The sequence below is a fragment of the Rhinolophus hipposideros genome, assembly GCF_964194185.1.
Source record: "Rhinolophus hipposideros genome assembly, chromosome: 20".
NCBI lineage: Eukaryota > Metazoa > Chordata > Mammalia > Chiroptera > Rhinolophidae > Rhinolophus > Rhinolophus hipposideros.
Window position 1 is genome coordinate 52,486,007 of NC_138066.1, and position 12,489 is coordinate 52,498,495.

A 12,489-nucleotide genomic window follows, 5' to 3' on the forward strand; every position below is an offset into this window, starting at 1 on the left:
TGTAGGACAGTCGTGAAGTGGAGCTAGCGAGGACCTTCCAGGCCGCTGCAGTCCAGGGTAGGGTGGTGTTTTGTTGACGGGAGCTGGGGTTGTAGGCGCCAGGAGTGCGCGTCTGTTGTCCCCTCTCTGTGCCCGTGCCCATCTCCCTGTCAACCCTAGCCCTTCCGGGCCCTTCTCTCCAGAGGGTGTTCCCAGCCCCCGGCCTCTGGGTCCACTGGGTGGGCAGGGGCCCTGCCCACTGCAGCTGGGTGGCACCCCCACTGCATAGCCTTGCCCACGGGACCCTGCACAGGCCCTCAGGGCACCCATACCTGCAGGCTCACTTCCCTGCTTCGTGCAGGAGCCGCTGTGCAAGGTGCAGGGGAGGTTCTGTGGGAGGAGGTGCAGGAGGCACTGGTAGGCACGCACATTTCGTAACCAGAGGAAAAGTACTCTGAGCTGCTTGGGTGGGTGTGGGGGAGGGGGCGGCGAGCAGAGCTGAGCCGCCAGGAAAGCCTGTCCTGGAAGCCGCTTGCCTGTGTTCAGACTTTTCTCCAGGGTTGGCCAGGCTCACTCTCCAGGTGCCATCACGGGTCCCCGAGGCTGGGACCTGCCTTGTTCCCTGAGGCTGTGGCCTTGGTCTGGGGTGGGGTAGTTATTTTGAGGCCCATTTAAGCTGCCCTCCCCAGGCGGTAGGAGGTGAAGTTCATTGTGGGGAGGTGGGTGGTCTGCAGAGGTAGAGGGAGCGGGCTCCCAAGTTCTGGTGATGGGGCTGGGTAGGTCCTGCCTTGGAGTGGTGTGACTCACTCCTGCTGGCAGAGCCTGCACTGGTGGCAGCGTTGGGGCTGGGCCTCGCCCCTCCAGCTGAGTGCTGCTGTGAGGGGAGGTGGCAGAAACAGCCTGCTCTTTGCTCTTCCTCCAGCCGCCCACCCGGGCTTGGCACCACCCACACATGCTGCTGAGTCAGCTGGCGGGGGAGGCCGTGAGTCAGATGGGGGAGGCTGCCCCTTGAGGCCTGGGCTTGCCCCTGCCGGAGATCAGGGCTGCTCCAGGGAAGAATGGATTCCGCGAAAGCCGCTCCCGGACGGCGATCCCCGCAGCCTGTGGTCAGCACCCCATGTAGACAGTCTGCTCAGGGTGTGGGGAGAGCGGGAAGGAGAGGCCAGACAGGAAGGGAGCTGCAGGCGGGATCCCACAGGCCCTGCACACAGATGCGCCAGGGGGCTCTGCAGGCCCCCACAGGTGTGTATCTGGGCTCCTGTCCCCCCACCCCCGATGATGGCCACCCACGGTCTTTCCTGCACTTTATTACAGAAAGTTTCACCGGCAGAATCAGAACATTGCAGTGTGCCCAGCATCGAGTGGTGTCTCCTGCACTCTGTGCCACCCCCTCGGGTTTGGGTGTGAATTAGTCATCGTGGAACACCCGGTGCTCTCTGTTCCACTGTCAGGGTGGTTTTACATGGCTGGAATCAGGATCCCCAGGAGGGGTCACACAGCCACATATTGCCACCACATCTCACCGAGTAATCCACCAGCATGGTTCCCGTGTGTATGGCTCTCAGGGTTCAGAGGGGGTGACAGGGTCAGGGGATGTGTCCCCAGGGGACAGAGGCACTGCTGGCATAAGGCTGCCATGCTGTAATTTCTACTGCAGTTCCATTGGCCAAGCCAGTCACATGGCCAAGCCCTGCACCAATGGACAAGTTGGGAGGTATACTCCACTTCCAGTGGGCAGGGCCAGCGGGCACACCTGTGGGGAGAACAGGTGTACTCCACCTCTGCAGCTGGCCTCTCTGGCACTTTCCATCCCAACTTCCCCTTTCGTTTTCCTCCCTGCTGCTCATTTGTCAAAATGCTTGGTCCTCTGTCCAGTGGCCTCCTACAGAGTTTGCGTGTGCTGTTTTTTAATGACTCTTGATTTTGTTAACACACTCAACATGAAATTGACTGTTTTTTACCATTTTTAAGTTGAGGGGCATTAAGTACAGTCACACTCTTGTGCAGCCGTCACCACCATCCAACTCCAGAACTTCATCACCCCAGACTGACACTCTGTCCCCACTGGACACCAACCCTCAACCAGCCCTGACCACCCTCGCACTTCCTGTTCCTTGAGTGCACTCCTCTAGCCTTGGGCCATCTTGAACGTGTCCCTGGGATCTGGCGTTTCTGGAAATTGATAGTTGGATGTGGAGGCTGGTCAGGTTGAGGTGGTTTTCATTTGAGGCTTTTGCTAGAACCCTTCATGGGTGAGTGTCCATTGGGCAGCCCAGAATGGCTGGACCTGGTAGACGTGGGTTTTGGGGGCGACAGAGTGGCCCTGTCGGGAGCCCTGGTGGTGGGCCGGTGGGAATGGAGGGAGGGGTTCACCTCTTTCCCCAGGTCCAAAGGTGGCTCAGTTGCCTGCCTTTGTGAGGACGCCTTGTTTGTCCCTGCAGATTCTCAGCCTCTCAAGGTAGCACCGGTGGGCACTCAGGTAGCTGTGAGCGGGAAGGGATGTGACCCTGCTCACTTTCAAGTCCCCTCTCTGTGTAACCCCTTCCCCCAAGCTCTTCCTCCTCCCAGGAGTGTGAGCTGGCAGCCCACCCTCAGGTGCTGGGTTCCCTGCTCCCGGGGTGACCTCGTTTCATCCTCTCCATGAACTCACTTCCCAGGTTGTCACCTCAGCCTGTAGTTGTCTGAAGAACAGCCACCAACAGGTCTTACCTGTCTTCTGCACCCCACCCCACCCCAGATCCGGGACTAGGTGGGGAATGAGCTGAGAGAAGCCGTTTGGCCTTCGCTCTAACAGAGCTCTCCTCGGGCAGTGGAAGGCAGCGCCCCCCCCCCCCCCGCGTCCCATCTCTGACCTTCCCATGGCTCCCATTTGAGCTGAGACATAGAGGTACTGGAAACAGCCACATCCACAGGCCAAGGGAATGCCAGCGAGGCAGGAGGACAGAGAAGTGGGGACCCTTGTCACTGACGTTCTTGGGCCGTGGCCTTAGGGAAGGGCTGGCCTGACCCCTGGCCTGGGCACGCAACACTCCCTCTTGGGAAAAGCCCCATGGAGATGAGCCAGACCACTGTGCGGACAGCCTGCCTAGCCCTCTTGCTGGAGGCAGGACCCACGGGCAGCCCAAGGCATGAGAGGCAAATGTGCTCTGAGTGGCCCCAGAACACTACCCGTTTGCAGCCACCACTCTGCAAGAAGGAGGTGTTGTTGAACAAACGGGTGGGGCTGCTCAGAACGGACTCAATCGGGTGTTGTCCTTCCCTGTCTCATCTGTGCCCACCCTCTCTCCCACCCCCCAGTACATTGATGCAATCAGCAGCAAGCAGGGGGAGCTGGAGAGTCACGTGTCCGACGGCTACAAGACAGCGCTCACCGAGGAGAGGAGGAGGTTCTGCTTCCTGGTGGAGAAGCAGTGCGCCGTAGCCAAGAATTCTGCTGCCTACCACTCCAAGGTGAGGCTGCTCGCCATGTGTCGGACCTCCTGGGAACAGGCAGGTCCGTCCTTGAGCTGAATGTCGTAAGGTGCAGAACATCCCCATGCATTTTGATTTCCCCAGGGAGAGAGTTCTAGAAGGAGAGTTACCAGGTCAAAAGCTGCAAATGTTTTTAAGACTCCCGTTAGAAATTGGCCAGGAGCTTTTCTGAGAACGGTTACACCGACATCCTAAGGACGAGCTCCTCTGAGGGGCTGCAGTGCCAGGAACCCCATGTAGAGGCCAGCTTAGCTCCCGGGGCCAGTGAGACCCATAGTCCACAGGTAGGAGCTGGAACATTCCAGAACATTCTGAGCTTGAAAAGTGTAGTCAGGCAGCCAAGCTGATGAGGGAGGCTCTGGTTCATGTCCTTTTTCCATAAGGGTGTTTTCAGGTTCAGCAGGACCACACACATGCTCACACTCACACTCACACACACATACACTTGGCTTCTGGTCCTCACGGACAGGCTACCAAGGAGACAAATGCCCTCCTTCCATGGAGGGGCTCGTGCCTGCATGGGCCCGTCTGAGGGCTGCTGTCAAAGGTACAAAACAAGGACAATGGAGGAACCCGCATCCCCTGTGGGAGCTGGGAGGACTCACTGGCAGCCGTGGCGTGGCCGTGGGCTGTGTTCAGGGCAGAGGTGGCTGCACCGCCCACGTGGCCCCAGGCGGGCTGCGGTGGGCGTGTGCGCCCTCTGGTGGCAGCCAGGCCCTGGAGTGGGTCAGGGAGAGTCAGGGCCCCTTTGTGCTGCAGACAGGAAATCCATTGTTCTCTGGGGCACTGCCACTTCAGAGAGGTGACAGCCGACTTCACAGGGAGCTGGGCCTGCCCCCACAGGTGGGTTTAGAGAGTACAGGCCCTGGGCCTGGGGCACAAGGGCACCAGGGCCTCCCAGCCTGTGCCCAGCCGCCCGCTTGGCATTTCCTTGGTGCATGGATTTGGACCCTACAATGGTAGGAGCTTCATTTCCCTTGGGAGCCCTGGGCCTTACTTACGTCTCAGACCTGAAGCCACTCAGGGGCAGCGCCCTGACCCTGGGTTTGTCCCCTCTGGTGCTGGGTCCCTGCTGGCCCTTGTCACCACCACCCCAGACCCATCAACCATTTATTTCAACCAGGAGCCAGATAGTAAAGATTTTCGGTTCTGGCCATAGCCTGTGGAAGCTGCCACAGGTGATGTGTAAATGAACAGATGTGGTTCCAGTCCAATCGTACTGACCAAGCTGGCGGCCAGCCCTGGGGTGTGGTGTGCTGGCTCCTGGTCTAAGCCAGCTGCTGGTAGAGGGGCCACTGCTTGCTGAGAAGGGCTGTTTCTCCGGCATCCCGTAGTTGCCCCATGCAGGAGTTCCCTCCCCAGCCAGACAGCCTGGCCTGACTGCAGCTGACCCTTCCCCACGGTCCCTTCCCTGCTCTTCCTGGTATCTTGAGGTTTGTCCGTGACTATTCTGTAGCTAACCAAGGGAGCCCCATTCATGTCTTCTTCCTCGGGCCCTGGGGAGGCCCCCGCCGGGCCAGGCCTTGGTGTGATCTCATTCCTGCCGGTCCCTCAACTGCACGGCTCCCTGGAGCAGAACAGTTCCTTTCCCGGGTTGGGGCTCAGGGCCCCTCAGGTGTGGCTCATGTGGCGGGGAGATCCTGCTGGTGAACAGCTGCCCTCTGCCCCAGCCAGGTGTGCCCTCCTGGGACGGGGATGTCACGTCAGGAGCCTCCCGGTGTGGCCGTGAGGTCAGCGCAGGCCCTGTAGGGAGGGCCCCAGGATGTGCCCCAATCGTGGGCCCTGACCCCCGCCTGTCCCGCTGTCTGCTTCAGGGCAAGGAGCTGCTGGCACAGAAGCTGCCCCTGTGGCAACAGGCCTGCGCCGACCCCGGCAAGATCGCAGACCGCGCCGCCCAGCTGGTACAGCAGATGGTCAGCAGCAATGGTGCCCTGTCGGCCTCCAAGTCCAGCCTGGTCATCTCAGACCCCATTCCGGGGGCCAAGCCCCTGCCGGTGCCCCCCGAGCTGGCCCCATTTGTGGGGGTGAGTCCTCAGCCTCCGGAAAGCATTACGGGTGTGGGAGGAGCTCCCCCCTTGGCAGAGCACCTCTGCTGGGGACGAGGGGCTCACCTCGCTGCCCGGGCCCTCCTGCAACCCCGCGCCCTTGCCACCCCTTCTCCACAGCGGCTGTCTGCTCAGGACAACGCACCCATCATGAATGGTGTGTCGGGCCCCGACAGCGAAGATTACAGCCCCTGGGCTGACCGCAAGGTGGTCCAGCCCAAGGCTTCGTCTCCTCCGCAGCCTCAGACCAAGCTGAGCGACTCCTACTCCAACACGCTGCCTGTGCGCAAGAGTGTGGCCCCCAAAAACAGCTATGCCACCAGTAAGGGCTCCCCGGGGGTGGGGCTGGGGCCCCGGACCCTCCCCGAGTGGCTAAGACACCCCCGAGGGGAGGTCAGGGACTGAAAGGCTCACATGTGTACACGTGCGTGAGCAGCACCCTGGGACTTCATCCTGGGACCCCTTTGGGACTTCATCCTGGACCGTTGGGCTTCACGGAGCTCCCCGTTAGTCTGGCAAGCAGTGGAGCCATTCTCAGGAGCAGGTGGGGGTGGGGAGGGCGTTAGTTGACGATGGGAAAGCTCCTGGCCCCTGGGCCCCTGGGCCTCACTCTCACTCCTTCCCCCACTGCCAGGCGCCTGGCCTGAGCACCTCCTGATTAGCAGGAGGAAAGCTGAGGCTCAGCGCACAGTTAGTGACAGGTCTGCGCTGCTCCGTGCCCTTAGCACCCAGTCATTCCAGAAGCAGAGTCCACACAGCCTGGAAGCCTGGCGAGTGTCTCCCAGGATGGGCGGTCCATCTCCAGGCCTGCCCAGGGCTTCTAGTGTCTTCCCACTGGGTTGTGGAGGGATGGCAGGGTGAGCGCACCCTTTGCTGCTGCGTGGGTGGAGCGTCCCCTCACATCTGCCCTGTGTCCCCAGCTGAAAACAAGACGCTGCCCCGCTCCAGCTCCATGGCAGCCGGCCTGGAACGCAATGGTCGCACGCGGGTGAAGGCCATTTTCTCCCATGCGGCCGGGGACAACAGCACCCTGCTGAGCTTCAAGGAGGGTGACCTCATCACCCTGCTGGTGCCTGAAGCCCGGGATGGCTGGCACTACGGCGAGAGCGAGAAGACCAAGATGTGAGCGCCTTCCCGGGCGGCGGTGTGGGACGGGGCAGGGCGGCCTGCCCTTTATGTGAGACGGGCATCGGCCCCCTGACCCTGGGCCCCCGGGGGCTCTGGGTCCTTCTTAGACTATCGGGGTCTACATTTCCACCATAGAAAACTGGGCGGCACAGACCCACGTAGCAGGGCTTCTCCACGGTGGAGCCTCTGTGGCCTGCCCAGCTCTCACATCCCTCACTCCCTACGTCTCTTATCTTGGCCCAGGCCCTGAGTGTGTACTGCTCTCCCTGCTGTCAGCGTGTGGCTTCCCCTGGGTAGAGGGCAGCCTTCCACCCAAAGCCTTTCTGCCGCCCCCTTGTCTGCTGGGCAGAGCTGGGGTCCGAGAAATCACATCGAGTCTGACGGACCGTGCCTTCACGGCGGCTGAATTTGTTGCCCAGAGGCTATGTCAACGTCTCGCTCTTGCTCGACCTCGGGGCTGCCCGGTCAGGGACTCCACCCTCCCGTGGCCACCACTATTGTCTGGGTGTGTCTGTGAGCGAGATGGGAGACCCCACTGGAGCAGAATCAGCTCTGACACTTGTCTGCCCTAACCAGGCTGGAGGGCAGCTTGCTCTGGCCTCAGGCAGCCGCCACGCTGGGAGGAGCTGAGAGCAGGGACCCTGGTGGGATGCCTCTGTTCCCAAATTCACACCTGCCTCCCCCCCTGGCACCTCCTCTGGTGTTGGCGCCATGGCTCACGTGACCACTTGGGACTGAGCCCAGAAACCAGGCCTCCTGTGGAAGCAGCAGGAGCTCAGCCGGGGTCCCCAGCCTCCCAGTGAAGGCAGCCCCCATCCATGATGGGGCAGCTCAGAGCCGATGTACAGTTGGGGTGCAGGCTGCCGTCCCCTGGTCTCCCTGGAATACCCACATACGCCCCCTCCACACACACACAGCCGGGCCAAGGAAGCGGTGGGTTGGGGCCCCAGCACACACTCACCTGGGCCGTCTGTTGCAGGCGAGGCTGGTTTCCCTTCTCCTACACCAGAGTCCTGGACAGCGACGGCAGCGACAGGTTACACATGAGGTGAGAGTGCTGACTTGGGTGGTTGGCCCTTAGCCCTGGAGAGGGGCTCAGGTGACAATGGGCGCTGTGGACAGGCGCCTCTCAGAACAGCCCCAAGCTCTCTGGGCACAAAGAGCTCTGCTGGGCTTCCAGTCCCTTCTCTCTCCTAGCAGAGCTGCCCCCACAGCCCAGCGTGCTACACATTTGAGGCCCTGGGGTTCATGGGTGTGGAGATGCTTTGTGAGGGGGTCTGCTATCCCTGGGGGGGTCACCGGGTGCTGTGTGGGGCAGCCCTGTTCACTGGCCCATTGGGGTGGGGGCTCTCCTTGCCCCATGCTGGGTCCTGGCGCATACCCCTGCTGCCATCTCCTGCAGGCAGGGTATGCAGGGGGAACCCCAGCCACCTCCCACGAGTCCCCCAGACCCTCCTGGCCTTCAGGAGAGCAGTAGACTGGCTGCTGGGGCTGCAGAGGGGCTGAGCAGCAGCGGAAGGTGGGATCGCTGTAGGACCCAGCCCCACCAAGCCTTCCGGACTGCCCTCCTCGCACACCTTCATGCCCAGTTCCAAGGGAGGGGGCCCCAGGGCCAATGTGCCTGCCACCCAGGCCCCTGACAGAAACTTCTTGTCACCCCATCCTTGAGGGGCCAAGTGAGGTGTGGGGGCAGTGGGGCCTGGCCCTGCCTGAGCACTGTCCCTTGTCCCCGTCCCACAGCCTCCAGCAAGGGAAGAGCAGCAGCACTGGCAATCTCCTGGACAAGGACGACCTGGCACTACCGCCCCCCGACTATGGCACGTCGTCTCGAGCCTTCCCCACACAGACGGCCAGCACCTTCAAGCAGCGGCCCTACAGCGTGGCCGTGCCCGCCTTCTCCCAGGTGAGCAAGGGATGGGCCCTGGTCCCCACGGTCTGCCGGGCTCAGGGCTGGGCCTCTTGTCTGCACCTGGCTATGGCCACCTATGGACCACTGCCCTCCGCACACTCAGGATGCCGGAGAAGGCACGCGGCCCCCCTGCTGCCCTGCCCTCGGGCTGGGGTGTCACTGGCTCTGACCCTGCTGTGGACGCTGCCTCTCGGGAGGAGCCTGGGCACCATGGAGGACCTAATGCCCAGGAGTCTCTCCCTGAGAGCTGTAGGGCTCTTCAATCACGGGTCCAAGTGTGGAGCCGGGTGCTGCAACTCCAGGCTGGGACATTCAGCGAGGACTGACCCAGCCTGGGGAGGCGTGGCGCCTCAGGGTCACAGGGCCCGCCTGCTGGGCAATGAGATGCTCTGGTCCCATCAGCCCTGCCCAGGCCTTGTGGCCGAAATGCCCAGGCCAGGAGGGGTCTGACCACTGCTCCCTGCTCTCACTTCCTGGTCTCTGGGTTCAGTTCTGGTGCTGAGAGAGCTGAGGAGGGCCTCCCCAACCCCCCTAAAGGGCCCTGGGGCCAGGCCAGGTGGGCAGAGTCATGGCAGCTAAGCAGACCCCGGCCCCACGCCTGGGGGTTCCTCTCCTGGGGCGCAGGCACTTTCCCCGGGGCCAGGAAGTTGCAGCTGGGGTCTGGGGGCTCAGGGACAATCTGCCCAGGTGGCCAGCCCAGGATTGCTTGGGGCAGGCCTGCCGGTGACCATCGCTGTCACTGTCCTCCCCACGTCGGCTCCGTCAGCCACCTGTAGGTCGCCCCCTCTCCTCCAACATCACTGGTTTGGGTTCCTGGGGAGCCCCTGTACCTGACCTGAAAGTGCCAGCTAGTGCCAACCTCACCTGCTCAGGTGCTCTCCTCCCTGACCTGCAGGTGCGTTCCCACCTGTGGTGCTTTGAGGACCCCTGCCCACCTGCCGCAGGAGACGTGTGTGTTAGGGGTTCAGCACCCTTGGTGCTCCATGAGTGTGAGGTCACACAATCCACAGTCGGTTGCTGGTCGGACGAGGTGTCCCATGAATTTGGGGGGTCACTGCTGTTGGGGGGCAGGGTCCCTCTGTGCCCTTGGCAGCAGGCTGCACTGCACACATTGAGGTCAGGAGAGGCACCTGGCCAGCCAGCCCCTGCCCTGCAGCCCTGCCTCACCCTCTGGGACCCCCCGGCTGACCTGTTCTGCGTTTCCTCCCCAGGGTCTGGATGACTACGGGGCACGGGCCGTGAGCAGGTAAGGGCTTGCTGAGTTGTTTTGGGGAACTGTGGGCAATGGGGAGCGGTCCCTTGGAATGCTGGTCTGGGGCGGCCCCGCAGGCTTGCTCCCTGGGCGCCTGGCTGGAGACAGTGCAGATTCCACTCCATGTCAGAACGCATGAGGCCTGTGTACCCGTTTTCTGTCCCCCGCCCTAAAGCCCCCCAGGCGTCTGAGGGGCAGGCCCTTCGGACAGGATGCTCTGTCCTAAGTCAATGGCCCAGGGTCCTGGGCCATCACCGGGTGGGAAACGGCCCCTCCTGGAGCTGTCTGCACTCTCAGGCATTTCTGCATGAGCCCTTCTAGGCTGTGGCTACCCGGCCATTCTGGGCTCCCATTCTTTCCCAGCCCACGGCCACTGCAGGAGCCCCCCACCTCGTTCTTTAGCGGCCATGCTCCTCCTTCTTGGCTCGTCCACTGTCGGCCAGGAGGGGGTCCACCCTCCCCGGCTCGTCTCCCCAGAACCAGTCCAGGCTAGCACGGACAGGCAGCGGCTGCTGCCCCCTGTGCCTGTCCCCTCCCTGGAGTCTGCCTTCTCATCCTGGCTCCGGGGCGTCTGTCACCCTCCCCCGGGGCCAGCTGGCCAGGTGGCCAGCCGCCCCTGAGCTGCTGGAAAGCCTGCCGTCGGGAGGCGTGCGGCCGGCAGCTGTCCTGTGCTTTGTTTCACAGCGGCAGCGGCACGCTGGTGTCCACAGTGTGAGGACGCTGACCACGGGCAGCCACTGCTCGGAAGAGCTACCGCCCCCCCCATCTGTCTGGTCTCCACCGGTTTTCTCCTCAGCTCTCGTTGGTCTGTTCTTGGGTCATTTTCTTTCCTACCTGCCCCTCCTGCCTTTTGGTTGGTGACCCCAGACTCTGTGATCCCCAGGGTCCATGGTGCTGCCCCATTAATGCTCCCGTGTGTACGCGCCCCCATCCCGCGTGTCCCGCCCGGTAGGACCTGCCAGCGGACAGCGCAGGTGGGCGTCCTCGCCTCTGCTCCCCGTCGGCTGCGTTCATAACACACTGTCCCTTTTTGAAGGCTCACCGCGAGCCAGCTCTAAAGTTTGAAGAAAAAGAAAAATCTTAAAAAAAACAAAAACAAAACAAACAAACAAAAAAACAACCAAAACGCTGAAAAACAGGAAAAGGACATTTTTTTTCCTGAAAACAAAAACAGATATGCATGGACTCCGGTGTACGTACTGTTTTTTCTGCATCTGACTTCCCCCGGCGCACGCTGGCGTCTGTGTCAGAAGAGGGAACGCACTGGGGCCTCCAAGAGGCTCACGGCCCCACGGGCGCCTGTCCGAGGGCCGCACCCCACTCAGGGCCTCCTGAGGAAGCTGGCCGCTCCTGTGAGGGAGGCCGTGACCCAAGCCCTGCCCGCGCCTCTGGGCCAGGCTCCTGAGGGCTTCCTTCTCCGTGGACGCTGGTGGACGGTGTAGAGAGACCAGAGCACAGGCGTCATTTTCAGGCATGGTGACCTCATACAGTGCACTGGCAGGGAGGGAGTCAGGAGCAGGCACTGCCCGGCCGCACACGGACATTCCAAAGACCTCCAGAGATACCCCCCTCCCACCCCACATTCTGGAAATCGGCCCTTTAACCAGCTTGTGAAGGAGTCCAGGCCACCTGGCAGCACAGGGCACAGGTGTGGCCAGGCCCGGGGAGGGCGGTGCCGGCACTCCGCCCACTCGCCTGCTGCCCAGGGAGCAGGCAGCCCCTGCCCACCCCCCCAAACGCTCTCGTCTTTCTGTGTGTCTTGGTGAATTCAGAAAGAAACACGCTGGACTCAGGGGTTACTGGCACTGCCTCTTCATGCCCTGAATCTGGGAAGTGAGCAGGGGGCAGCCCCCGAAGCTATAGACGCCCCTTTTCTGATGTGATTTATTAAAACCCACCCGCCCGCGGACTAGGACATGGCTGGTGGTGCTTCTGAGAGAAGGAGCGCAAGACACAGACCTGTTTTATATTTAAGGAGAAAACAAAGCCAGAATGTGGACCTGTGTCAAAGGGGTCTTCTGTGCTGCTGTTCTCATTTTGGTAACAGATCTCAAATCCAGGGGATTCCATGCTCAGTGGATGAATGTAGACCCACGAAGATGTAAAGTGCTGAAGATATTTTTCCTGTTTCCTTTCCTCTTTTCTTTTTTTTTTTAAATCTGAATTGTGCCCTGTGCTGCAGTTGTTTGAATAAAAGTTTTATTTATTGCATTGAGCTGGGTGTGGCGCCTCCTTCCCGCCCCTGCATGTACCCCGGCGTGCACGCAGCACCTGCCCACACTGCGCTCCGAGGGGCGCCTGCTGCGGCCCCCGCCTGGGTGGAGCCAGAGAGTCAGCTCTGCCCTGTGGCTGGTGTCCCGTGCTCCTGGCCATGTGCTCCAGCCCCTGGTGTCCCCTCAGAGTCCTCAGACCCCACTGCCACCCACACCAGCACCAACAGCCTTGTGTTTCCTTGCAGCACTGATGTGGAAGTGGCCAGATTTTGAGCTGCCCGTCTAGAGTTAGTAAGTGCCCATTTATTTGTGCTGGTCAGTCTGCGTTCAGCGGCTCTGGAGCCCCTCTGGCCTCAGCCCTGCCAGCACGGTGGGGCCCGGGGGTCAGCCAGCGCGCTTTGCTCGGGGCTCCTGGCCTTTGCTTCCCCTGGATCGCTCCTGGAACTCACGGATTTCCTTTTTCGGGAAGCTTGTGGGGCTGACCCACCACTC

At 61.7% G+C, this 12,489-nt stretch overlaps 1 protein-coding gene across 4 annotated transcripts in view; it reads left to right on the forward strand.

Annotated features, from left to right (window-relative positions):
• The window catches only part of BAIAP2 (BAR/IMD domain containing adaptor protein 2), a 65,446-nt gene that overhangs the window by 48,551 nt on the left and 4,406 nt on the right, over positions 1 to 12,489 (forward strand). For 2 of the 4 annotated variants that reach the window (XM_081028698.1, XM_081028697.1), the window contains exons 7-13: positions 3,277 to 3,429; positions 5,265 to 5,474; positions 5,616 to 5,817; positions 6,416 to 6,617; positions 7,603 to 7,671; positions 8,364 to 8,526; positions 9,744 to 9,778. In XM_081028698.1, coding sequence (XP_080884824.1) covers positions 3,277 to 3,429; positions 5,265 to 5,474; positions 5,616 to 5,817; positions 6,416 to 6,617; positions 7,603 to 7,671; positions 8,364 to 8,526; positions 9,744 to 9,778 — 1,034 coding nt within the window. Of the gene's footprint in view, positions 1 to 3,276; positions 3,430 to 5,264; positions 5,475 to 5,615; positions 5,818 to 6,415; positions 6,618 to 7,602; positions 7,672 to 8,363; positions 8,527 to 9,743; positions 9,779 to 10,468; positions 11,996 to 12,242; positions 12,289 to 12,489 lie in introns of those variants that run through there. The other 2 variants (XR_013991934.1, XM_081028699.1) reach the window with 2 other exon arrangements.